Source organism: Phacochoerus africanus, chromosome 5 (assembly GCF_016906955.1).
Source record: "Phacochoerus africanus isolate WHEZ1 chromosome 5, ROS_Pafr_v1, whole genome shotgun sequence".
NCBI classification, from domain to species: Eukaryota; Metazoa; Chordata; class Mammalia; order Artiodactyla; family Suidae; genus Phacochoerus; species Phacochoerus africanus.
Window position 1 is genome coordinate 19,481,673 of NC_062548.1, and position 11,951 is coordinate 19,493,623.

Sequence of the window (11,951 nt, forward strand, 5' to 3'; positions counted from 1 at the left end):
TTCCCTCCCTCAGCCATCTGGTAAACCAGAAAAGAGTAAGGATGACTCAAAACCCCCAGTCTCTTCGGATGGGCAATCCCCTTACCTGGCCATCCATCTTTTGCAGGACAGTGAGCCGGTGACGGCACTAGGATGATAATGACAAAGCAGAGAAACGGGAGGGGGTTCGAGTCTCTGGGACCTACCAGCACGCAGTGTGGGGTGGCACACCCGAGAGTGGGGAAGTGAGGGGAGGGCTGGGCCTGGGAGCCCAGCGGGGGTCAGAAGCTGGGATGGATCGAAACCCCAGCTTCCCGCCTCCCCCACTGCACCTCCCACCCTCTCTGGGAAGGGAAATTACATTTCCCCATTTTAGCGAGGGGTGGCGAGGAGGGAAGACTGAGTGAACACAAAGCCGAAAGTACAAGCAGCACGGAAAGTGAAACTGGGCGCAGCCCCCAGTATAAGATTCCCCCTGCCCGGGAGATGGCTGGCCAAAGAGGCTGGGCCCTGCCATGGGCCAGATGGCAGACGACCTTGGCTGGCGTGAGTTGGAGGCTGGGGCTGGGGGTAGAGGGATGGGGGACTTGGCAGAGCCTGGGCAGAGGGTGGGTGACCTTGACTTCTGTGGCTCAGGGCCAAGGGCTGAAAGACACAGGACCCAGCTGACGGGAGAATGGGATAGAGTCAGACATAAATGGGGAAGAGGGGCTGGGGCAGGGGGGTAATTGCTAGGCCAGGGCTGGGGAGAGGATAAGGTGGGGTGGCTGGCATGCATGGGGGGACAGGGGCAGAAGGCTGGAGGTTTGGTGAGGGCTGGGCTGAGAAATGGAAGACTGGATGGGTGTGAATGGGGAGACCTGGGGCAGGTGCTGTGACCAGGGTGGGGACCAGGCAGATAAATGAGGAGTTTCCTTGGAGTGAATGAGCAGGGGTCAGTCCACTTGGCTGAAGACAGGGCGGCCAGAGGAAGAACAGCAGGGCAGGCGGAGCTGGCCCGAGGGGGTTACACTGGGGGCAAGGAGTCAGGAGCTTAACTGGGGCAAGAGTCTGGAGTTTGGAGCTTCGAAGGAGGTCCAGTCTGGGGTTGGTGACTGAAGGGCTCAGAGGCTGGAACCAGAGCTATGGGCGGAGGAGCGGATGGTAGGGGGCAGAGTAGGGACCGAGGGCTGGAGGGTGGGGATGGAACCTTCCAAGTCCAGAGTGCAAGACCCAGGCTTGCCTGCAGATGTGGAAAGAGAAGCCAAGAGAAGGGTCCGGGGGCTCCACAGCCCAGGCGGGAAGCAGGGAAATGGTACAGCTCGGTTCGAGGTGGGAACACCGTCCCCCAGGGTAGGGGGCAGGGTGGGGAGGCGGAGGGCAGTACCCACCCATACAGCTAGGGAGAACCCCACACTGCTTTCGGTCTCCAGGGTGCCAGAGTGGTCCCAAGTCAGGGAACCCGAATGCTAGCCATGGCACACATGGCCCACCACATCTGGTAGCCCACGGAGCTGGGGGGGGGGGAGCTGGAAGCATCCAGAAGCTCCCCGTAGTGTCTATGGAGGGGTCATTTTGAGCAAAGCCTGGGGCGAGAGATCAAGAAGCCATAGGGTTAGAGGCATGGAGAGGAGGGTGAGCAGGAATAGACTTGAACTTCGGGGCCGGTTTTGGTTTGTGTTTCATGGAGAATTGCATAACCCCCGGTGATTGCTAGATTTCCTCTCCCTGAAAGAGAAACACGGCCCTCTTCCCAGAGCCACACTGCCTCTCTTCCCTCTTTCCAGGAAAGACAGGGCAGGAAGCGCTTTCAGGAATCAGCCGGTCTGACTCCCCCATTTTACAGATGGGAAACTGAGGTGCGGGGAGAGGGGGTGACTTGCTCAAAGGAAGAACCCAAATGAAAACCAGAGGTTCGGCCTCCCATGCCAGGCCTCCTTCTCCTTTCCTGGCCCCTCCTGTCCCTCCCCCCCTGCAAAGTGACCCGTGGGCCTCAGGGGAGGCTGGACCAATCTGTCCTCCTGACTCCCTGGGAGAGAGCTTTTAGCATCACCAGCCCACCCCCGAGGCCCTGGTTCAGGCCATCAGAGCCGCCTGGCTAAGCCCGAGGACTCCTTGGCAGAACAGACGGTGCCCGCTCCGGTGGGTGGTGGTGACCTCCTCTGCGTTCCCTGGCAGAAGCACCCAGGCTCTGCCTTTGGGCAGATCTGGAATCCAGTCCTCGGTCCCTTCATCCTCTGGCTATGTGACCTTGGGCGGGTCAACCCCACTGAAGCTCACTTTCCCCATCTGCAAAATAGGGAGCATGACAGTGTCCCTGCAGCCACATACAATCGTGCTGTTTAGTCTCTGAAAAAGGGAGTTAGCTGAGGGAGCTGGTGGGGATGGAGATCCAGCCGGAGATCCGTTTGCAAGAGTGGGGCCTCCATGCAACGCAGTGTCGCCTGGGGGAAGGGCATTTTCCTGTCCTTGGACAGAGATGACTTACGGTGGCCTTCATAGCTTCCATCTCGGAGCGGTTTTGAGGGGTCAGTGAGATGATACACATACACGCTTGCCTGTGGCACAGGCTCAGAAGAGACACGGTTCCTTCTTTCTCCTCCTGAGTTCTTCTCAAGCCCTCCGCTCATCTAACTCATCCTTGCCCATCTCTCTAGGGCTCAGCCTTTTGCTGCTTTCCTTGCTCCTGGCTCGAGCTGGTGTCTGGGGATTCCCGAGGCCCCCAGGGAGGCCTCCCCTGAGCCTGCAGGAGTTGCAGAGGGAGTTCAAGGTCAGCCTGCATCTCGCCAGGAAGCTGCTGTCTGAGGTTCGGGTCCAGGCCCGCCACTTTGTGAGTCTCCCCGATGCAGCTGGCTGTGGGGGCTGGGAAGACCCCCCCTCCCCGATCTCCTCAGGCCCCCACTAACAGACCTTGCCCCATAGGCTGAATCACACCTGCCAGGCGTGAACCTGGACCTGCTGCCCCTAGGAGAGCAGCTCCCCAACGTTTCCCTGAACTTCCAGGCTTGGCGTGGCCTCTCTGTGAGTTGGGGGCTGGGAGGGAGGGGGCAGGCAAACTGGGAATACGGCTGGGCTGGGTGGATGGAGAGAAACTCGAGGATTGCATTGAAAATGGATTTGGGGATGAATTAAAGGATAGAATCTGGATGAGATGTCATTGAATATAAAGATGAAGCTGGGGAGTTTCCGTCATGGCGCAGCGGAAGCAAATCCGACTAGGAACCATGAGGTTGCGGGTTTGATCCCTGGCCTCGCTCAGTGGGTTAAGGATCCAACGCTGCCATGAGCTGTGGTGTAGGTTTCAGACACAGCTCAGACCCGGCGTTGCTGTGGCTGTGGTGTATGTAGGCTGGCAGCTACAGCTCCGATTCAACCCCTAGCCTGGGAACCTCCATAGGCCACATGTGTGGCCCTAAAAAAGCAAAAAAAAAAAAAAAAAAAAAAAAGTTGGAATAAAGAAATGGCTCTAGGAAGAGGGTAAGCGTGAATCTGAGCAAGGGAAGAGGATCTGAGATAGAGATTAATCTGGAGGAGGCACAGAGTTAGTAGGAGGAGTCAGAGTAGGGTTAGGCTAAGGACGGGAAGAAGGTTGGGGTGAGGGTGAACATGAAGTGGGGGGCAGAGAAAGGATGGGGATTGCTGGGGAGGACGGGAAGGGAATGAGGGTGGGAGAGAGTTGGAGACGGGATGGAGAGATGGTGACGACGAGGCTGGACACGTGGAAGAAGGGTGGCACTGGGATTGGGAATACGGATGGGAAAGAAGTGGGAGACAGGCTGAAATCAAGTGAGGAGACGGAGATGGGCTGGGCTGGTAGAGAAAGGAATGGCCTGCAGCCACGAATCTGACTAGGAACCATGAGGTTGCGGGTTCGATCCCTGGTCTTGCTCCGTGGGTTAAGGATCCGGTGTTGCCGTGAGCTGGGGTGTAGGAAAGTGATAGGAGCATGGAGGCGGGGTTGGGGGATTGAGATGAGCCTGGGCCCGAGACTGAACATGAGGTTGGGAAAGGAGACAGGCTAGAGACCAGAGGCGGTGGAGATGGGGATGGTGATGAGCATAGGAAGGAAGCAGGGATGGAGATGGGGCTCAGGATGAGAATACACATGGCGGTGAATGAGGACGGGAGTCAGGGCTGGAGACGGAACCCAAATAGAGATGAGGTTGGGTTTGAGGTGGGTCATCCTTGGCCTGCAGGCCTTTCCTGATGCCTTCTCTCCCCTTCCACAGGACCCAGAACGACTCTGCTTCCTCTCCATGACACTTCGCCCCTTCCATACCCTGTTGGGGGGGCTGGGGAGCCAGGGGTTCTGGACCAGTTCAGAGAGGATGCAGCTGTGGGCCATAAGGCTGGATCTCCGAGATTTGCAACAGCATCTCCGCTTCCAGGTAGAGTGTCCACCCCCTTCCTCAACCCCCCAGAGACCAACACACAAAACGGAGGTTCACTGGCTCCCTTTTAAAACACCCCCTGCCCAGAGGTAGTCTGGAAGGAGATGCTCCAGATCCTGCGTGTGCGTGCGTGCGTGCGTGCATGCGTGCGTGTGTGTGTGTGTGTGTGTGTGTGTGTGTAGCTGCACCAGGTCCAAGCTCTGCCCCCTAAAGCTCTGCCTTCTCTTGGGGTCTTGGTCTTAAATGAGAGAGCAGCTCTGAAGCACCCAGGACAGCGCCTGGCATCGGCAGACCCTACAGCAAAGTAGGTTCCCTTCTCCCTCATCCTCTGATATCATCAGATCCTCCTGAACATTTCCAAGGGTAATTGGAATTTTATCCTTAATAAAAGGAGAAGAGAAAATGAAAGCAGTGTAGGAGTTCCCGTCGTGGCTCAGTGCTCACGAATCTGACTAGGAACCACGAGGTTGCGGGTTCGATCCCTGGCCTTGCTCCGTGGGTTAAGGATCCGGCGTTGCCGTGAGCTGGGGTGTAGGTTGCAGACACGGCTCAGTCTGGCCTTGTTGTGGCTGTGGCGTAGGCCAGTGGCTACAGCTCTGATTTGACCCCTAGCCTGGGAACCTCCATATGCTGCGGGAGCGGCCCTAGAAAAGGCAAAAAGACAAAAAGAAAAAGAAAAAAGCATTGTAAAAACTAACCCTGTCACCTTTCCGCCCATTTCTGGTCCTAAGACGACACTTAAGAGAGGAACTTCCGGGGACCGCAAAGCCCCAAGGCAATCCTGGATGAGAGAGAGCCAGCTGTGTGAGCAGACACCTTGCTCTGTGACTTCCAATTTCCTTCCTTTTTTTGTTTTTTTTCGGGCCATACCTGTGGCATATGGACTTCCCAGACTAGGGATCAAATTGGAGCTGCAGCCACTGGCCTACACCAGAGCCACAGTAATGTGGGATCCGAGCCACGGCTGCAACCTACACCCCAGCTCACGGCAACGCCGGATCTTTCACCCACTGAGCGAGATCAGGGATTGAACCCATGTCCTCAAGGATGCTAGTCGGGTTCATGACTGCTGAGCCACCACTGGAACTCCAGACTTCTATTTTCTTGAACAACAACATCAAAAGATAATCAGGCAGTTCACAGGAAATGATGACCTCATGAAAGATGTGAAATAGGGGGTATCCAGAAAAATCATGAGCTTGTGGTCTCTGAGGTCATCCTGCACAGGACACATAGAGAAACAAGGACGTGTGCTGGCTTTGGCCACACATATACTAAAATTGGAATGACGCAGAGAAGATTAGCCTGGCCCCCTGTAACCCACCGAGCGAGGCCAGGGATCGAACCCGCAACCTCACGGTTCCTAGTTGGATTCGTTTCCGCTGCACCATGATGGGAATTCTGGAAGTGTTCCATATTAAAAAAGAAAGAAAGGAAAAGAACCAAGGACTCATTCGGCGTCTCGGGCCGGCCTTTCTCTGACCCAGGAGCCTCTCCTTACAGGTGCTGGCTGCTGGATTCAACCTACCTGGTCAGGAGGAGGAGGAGAACGAGGCGGGGAAGGAGCTGCTCCCAGGGGCTCCGGGCGGTCCCTCGAAGCCGGCAGCGCAGGTGTCCTGGCCGAGGCTCCTCTACACTTACCAGTTGCTACGCTCCTTGGAACTTGTCTTGTCTCGGGCCATGAGGGACTTTCTGCTGCTCTCCCGGGCCGGGAACCCAGCCCCGGCCTTGGGGTTCCCAACACCCAGCTCCCCACCCTGATGGAGTGACGTCTCAGCACCTTCCCTCCACCCACGCGAGGACTGGAGTCTGGGCCACCAGGACCCCTTCCAGCTCATCTGCCGTAGACAAGGCAGGACTCCCCGGATCTCCCGCCCCAGACGCCACTCAATAACGTAAGGCCCCTCCAGTCCTTGCCTGATATTTATTTCTTGGATATTTATTTATTGTTCAGGGAAATGATGGTTTATTTATTGTTTGGGGGGCCTGCTAGTCATCCTCAGACTAGGCAGCCGTGCTGGGTGCATTAATAAAGCACTCTCACCCTCTCTCTGCCTCGGCTTCTTTTTGGAGAAGGGGTGCCTGACACCCACGGGGGGCCTGGAATGTCTGCAGCTTCTGACCACCCTGGACTCCTCTGCTCCTACTTTTGGGGGGTTCCTGGCCTGCATCCCCTGCCCCCCACTCTGGCTACTTCAGCTGGTGGTTGCCATAGTAACCAGCAGACTTCCAAGTCTGAGCTCCCACTTTGGAAACTCAAGACGGCTGGTCGGCTTCCCATCAGCTTTTGCTTACAAATGGAGTTCCCCTGGGCTTCCTGACCCCTTCCTCTGGGGACCTGTCTCCGTCCCCTCTCAGCCCTCCAGGCCCCTGACACAGGCTGGGGGCGGTGGTCAAGGCAGGACATCAGAGAGAGGTGATTCCAGGCGGAGCCGTGGTCCATCAGCCGCACTGGAGAGTCAGACTCCCTGCGTTCATGGTTTTTGAAGAGATCTGGTTCTTTCTGCTCTGTGGAGGCCACGCCAAGAAACTAAGGCCCAGAAGGTGGGAAGGATGCATCACAAATGGAAGAGGGAGCCAGGCTGAGCAGGGATCCACACAGCCTTTGGAGCCTTGCTCAGGGTGTGGCTCCCCCAGAGTCTCAAGTCCTGGTCACTGGGGCTTTGGCTGGCCCAGCCTGGCCCGCAGTTCCTGCATCATGCCGGGATGCCCGAGGCCAAACCTGTGGGTAGAAGATGAACCGAGGGAGCTGGTCTCCAGGGGCTACCTGCCTCCCCCATCCCAGCCCTGTCACCTCACCCTGTGCTTACCCCTGTCCCAGGGGCCTTCTCCTAGCTGGCAACGGGGTCCCTTCGGATCTTGGGGGGCTCGGCTCCGGGGTGTTCTCTGGCTGGAGAAGTCTCTGCTCGGAGGCTGGCAGCTCCTCTTCTGGTGGGGGGCTGGGAGGCTCCTCCTGCTGCTCGGGGGCCAGGGACCGCCGGAAAGAGGGCCGGGAGCGGCGCTGTGAGGCGCTTCGGGAGAGAAAGACCCGGCTCCTTGGGATGGAGACATCCAGGCGAGACCCAGGGAGCAGGGCCTACAGGAAAGACAGCATTTGAGATACCACGGGAGGGGGCCGGTGGGGGGGGAGTTCCCGTTGTGGCTCAGTGGGTTAAGAACCCAATTAGTAGGAGTTCCCATTGTGGTGCAGCAGAAATGAATCTGACTAGGAACCATGAGGTGGTGGGTTCGATCCCTGGCCTCACTCAGTGGGTTAAGGATCCGGCGTTGCCGTGAGCTGTGATGTAGATCGCAGACGTGGCTTGGATCCAGTGTTATTGTGGCTGTGGTGTAGGCTGGAAGCTACAGCTCTGATTAGACCCCTAACCTGGTGACCTCCATATGCTGTGAGTGCAGCCCTAAAAAGACAAAAAAAAAAAAAAAAAGTACCCAACTAGTATCCATGAGGATGCAGGTTCAATCCCTGCCTTGCTCAATGGGTTAAGGCTCCAGTATCCCCACAAGCTGCAGCCTAACTGCAGCTGTGGCTCAGATCCCATCTACACTGCTATCCTGTGGTGTAGGCCAGCAGCTGCAGCTCCCATTTGACTCCTAGCCTCGGAACTTCCATATGCCACAGGTGTGCCCCCCACCCCACAAAAAAAAAAAAAAGTGGGAAAAAAAAAGAGAGAGAAAGAGGTACCACGAGGCTGGCTTTGTCCAGCCCTCGATGCTACCCAGAGCCCTCACCTCACTCCAGGTGCCGTGAGCCTCCCCTGCGGCGCTCCCTGCAGCCTCGCTGCACGATCCAGGCTCAGCCTCTGCAAGGTCCTGGTTTGTCCACTGGTCCTCTTGGACTTGCATATCCTCCAGGCCTTCTGGATCATTCTCAGCCTCTGCCTTTTGGTCTTGGACATCCTCCATGTCAAGAGGTCTTTGTGCCTCTCCCTCGGGGGGCTGGTCCCCAGGCTGCCCCTCACCACCTGGCCCCTGTTCCCTCACTTGCCAGCCCCCAGCCTTTTCTTCCCAGAGTATCTGGCCTCCTGGGAGGCCCTCTGCCCTCCACACCTGGAAGCCTGAAGTAACATCCACCAGCCCACAGCTTCCTTCTGCCACTGCAAACGCCCCAGGCTCCACCTGCTCCCGGTCAGGCTCGCCCTCCGTGGCCTCAACAGCCTCTACTTGGCCACCCCTGCCAGACACCCCCTTCTCTGCGGAGCCCTCCAGGCCAAACTCCTGCCAGCCTCGCTTCTCACCCTCCGCAGCCTCCACCAGCTCTTCACCTCCAGCAGATTCCGCTCTCCATTCCGAGTTCCAGCCTCTCCCACCTGCTTCCCTGGCCTCTCTTTCAGGCCCTTCCCCAGCCCCGGGTGCCCTTCCATCCAAAGCGGCCCTGTCCTCCACATTCTGGGCAGCCAAAGAATTTGCCTCCATGTCCTTGCTGTCCTGGAGCCTCCAGCCACTCCCGAATGTTCTGTCTGCCCCCCAGGGCACGGCCGCCTCCCCCTCCCCCTCCTTGGTATCTCCAGCATCTGACTCTCCTGGGGACGGGCTGGTCCCATGCCCTCCACCCAGCCCCTGGTTCTCTGCTCCCAGGGCCTCGCCCTCCTCTGCTCCATGCCAGGCTTCCTTTGCTGTCACGCACTCCTCGGCTGCCTCCAGGATGTCTGGTGGCGCAGATTCTCGGCCTCTTTCAGCCTCAGCCACAGCCTGGCCTCCCACAGCCTCCTCCATCCCATCCTCAGCATCCTCATCTTCCTCCTGGGGATTCCCTCTCTCCTCATCCCTTCTCTGGCTGTTTCCCCAGGATTCCACCACTGAGCTGTTGGGCTCGACATCCCCTGCATTCCCAGAATATTCCTCCAGGATCCTCTCTGTCTCTTCCTTGTCCGGGGCTGGAATACTCCAGAGCTCTTCCTGACCCACCTGCCCTCCCTCAGGTTGCTCCCCTGGGGCCTGGGGACCTCCTACCAGCTCAGGTTCTTGGTCTTCTATGACCTGGTGCTCAAGGCCCCCCCACTCTGCCCCCAGTGCTTCTACCCCCATCTGAGCCTCCTCCTCTCCCCTCTCCCTGCTGAACTCCTGGGGCCTGGCCTCCGGGGTTGCCTCCGAGTCAGCTGCACCTTCAGCCTCTTTTGCCACTTCGTCCTGGAGCAGCTCAGCCTCTGCCGCCCAGCAACTCTCCTCAGGCTGCTTGGCTTCCTCTGCCTGCACTACCTCCTGGAGGCTGGCTTGAGAGGCCCCAATCTCTGCATCTTGCCTCCCTGGGGCTTCTTCCTCAGCCTGATCTGCCTGGATCTCCAGGCCCTCCCCCAGCAGCCCCTCTGACCCCTGGCCTTCCTCAGCCTCGCTCCCTGCTCCCTGCTCCCTAGCCGCTTCTAACACTCCCTCAGTTCCCAGGGCCTGTGTCTGTTCGGGGAACAGGCTCACCTCAGTCTCTCTGGGCTCATCCACCTCCCACCTCTGGTCTCCCTTGCACGTCTCCTCTAGGGCCCAGGCTCTCCCAGTCCCCGTGGAGGTCCTTCCTCCTGGGAATGCCCCATGTTCTGTCTCGTTGACTGCGAGAAGTTCAGCCTCCTCCCTGCCCGAGATTGTCCCAGCCTCCTCTCTGCCTGAGGTTGTCTCGGCCTCCTCTCTGTCCGAGATTGTCCCAGCCTCCTCTCTGCCCGAGGTTGCCCCGGCCTCTTCTCTGCCCGAGATTGTCTCAGCCTCCTCTCTGCCTGAGGTTGTACTGGCTTCCTCTCTGCCTGAGGTTGTACTGGCCTCCTCTCTGCCCGAGATTGTCCCAGCCTCCTCCCTGCCCGAGATTGTCCTGGCCTCCTCTCTGCCTGAGGTTGTCTCAGCCTCCTCCCTGCCCGAGATTGTCCCAGCCTCCTCTCTGCCTGAGGTTGTCTCGGCCTCCTCTCTGTCCGAGATTGTCCCAGCCTCCTCTCTGCCCGAGGTTGCCCCGGTCTCTTCTCTGCCCAAGGTTGCTCCGGCCTCCTCTCTGCTTGAGATTGTCCCAGCCTCCTCTCTGCCCGAGGTTGTCTCGGCCTCTTCTCTGCCCGAGATTGTCCCAGCCTCCTCTCTGCCCGAGGTTGCCCCGGTCTCTTCTCTGCCCAAGGTTGCTCCGGCCTCCTCTCTGCTTGAGATTGTCCCAGCCTCCTCTCTGCCCAAGGTTGCCCCGGCCTCTTCTCTGCCCAAGGTTGCTCCGGTCTCCTCTCTGCTTGAGATTGTCCCGGACTCCTCTCTGCCTGAGGTTGCCCCAGGCTCCTCCCTGCCTGAGGTTCCCCCATCCTCAGATTCTGCCCCTGCCTCCTGTGTCCCCTGTGCCCTTGTGCTTTGGCCACTGCTCACCATAACCACCTCTTCTTCCCTTCCAGCCCCTCTGGCCCCAGGCCCCCGGACCTCCTCTGCAGCTGCCTCCTTGACCACCTGCTCTGACCCATCGTCGTCCCCCGCCACCTTTTGCCCATCAGCACCAGCCTTGCCCTCAGGCTCCTTATGCCAGGTCCACTCTGACTCCGCCCCTCTGGCCACCCCTGGCTCTGCTGCTCTGAACTCTTCCTCTTCCTCCCGTTCCCAGGTTCTCGGTGTCTCCTTTCTGTTCACTTCCTGCTCATCAGCCTCCTGGCTCTCCTGGGATTGGCTCCTCCTGTCTCGACCAGCCTCAGACCCTGCCTCAGGCTTCTTTCTGGCCTCCAAGGGGACACTGAACTCCTGGCATTTGGTGGCCTTGGCTGCCTCCCAGGCCCCAGTGTCCTGCCTATCTGCTTGAGCCCCATGGGAGCTGCCTTCTCCCCCACCCCAGGTCTGTTTGGTAGCCGAGCTTCCCTCCGGGCATCTTCCAGCCTCTCCAGGCCCTCTGAGCCCTCTCTCCCCCTTGCTTTGGCTGCCTCCAAGGCCCTCCAGGGCCTCCTGGGCTTCCTCCTCTACTATCCTCCCCAGGCTTCCTGCAGCCACTTCCCCCAGTTCTTCCGCTGCCCATGCCTCCCTCCTCTCTGCTGTGGGGACTTCATCTCCTAGAAGGTAGGAGACAAAGGTGCTGAAAGAATCCTAGAAGAAAAGAGGGATGGGAACAAAGGCATTAAGGGGAGGCCCAGCCCTCTCCCTGGGAGCCCTGGGCCAGAGGAACTCAGGATAAGGACAAGGGCATTCTGGGATCTACGAGAAGGAGGGCAGGATTTGCAGAAGAAGTAGAAAAGGGCCTAGATTAAGGGTATGTGGATGTGTTTGTAGAGATGGGGGGATTGAAATCCAGAGAAGACTGGGTCCCCTGGGGCAGGAACCTTGACTCTGGGAAAAGGCTCAAAGCAGAAAAAGAAGGCAGGTCCCCAGGAAGCAGGGTGAAAGTCTGTGGCATCTCTTTGCCCCTCTCACCAGTGCCCCCCTCAAGGCCTGATGCAGCCCAGGGAGATGTAGCCGGAGGAAATCCATCCTGTCTGTCTCTGTCTGTGTGTCCAAAAGGCTGACAGTGACCGTCCCCACCCACCAAGACAAGCCAGGCTTCCCCAGGACCCAAGACACTTCCTCTTCCCCTGTCTCTCCCTCACACATCCCCACCCCAAGCCCTGCCCACTTTCCGTAATGCCCACAGCTGCTTCCAGTCCAGGCTGGGAAATGGGTGCACATCAAACAGGGGAC

The 11,951-nt window shown here is 58.5% G+C and overlaps 2 protein-coding genes across 3 annotated transcripts; one reads left to right on the top strand and one right to left on the bottom strand.

Moving 5' to 3' along the window:
* The first annotated feature begins 369 nt into the window (after window positions 1-369).
* IL27 (interleukin 27) lies at window positions 370-6,397 on the top strand. The gene is made up of 5 exons (XM_047780182.1): window positions 370-525; window positions 2,616-2,788; window positions 2,881-2,979; window positions 4,188-4,346; window positions 5,853-6,397. The coding sequence occupies exons 1-5, from the start codon at window positions 495-497 to the stop codon at window positions 6,108-6,110; spliced, it is 720 nt and encodes a 239-aa protein (XP_047636138.1). The 5' UTR covers window positions 370-494; the 3' UTR covers window positions 6,111-6,397.
* APOBR (apolipoprotein B receptor) lies at window positions 6,260-11,824 on the bottom strand. Of its 2 annotated transcripts, XM_047780172.1 has the most exons (5): window positions 11,688-11,824; window positions 10,119-11,363; window positions 8,079-9,902; window positions 7,160-7,425; window positions 6,260-7,071 (listed from the first exon to the last, which is right to left on the bottom strand). In XM_047780172.1, exons 1-5 carry the CDS (start codon window positions 11,742-11,744, stop codon window positions 7,002-7,004), a joined length of 3,462 nt encoding a protein of 1,153 aa, XP_047636128.1. In that variant the 5' UTR covers window positions 11,745-11,824; the 3' UTR covers window positions 6,260-7,001. The 2 variants fall into 2 exon arrangements, with proteins under 2 accessions (XP_047636128.1, XP_047636127.1); XM_047780171.1 differs by having other exon boundaries at window positions 8,079-11,363.
* Window positions 11,825-11,951: the final 127 nt, after the last annotated feature.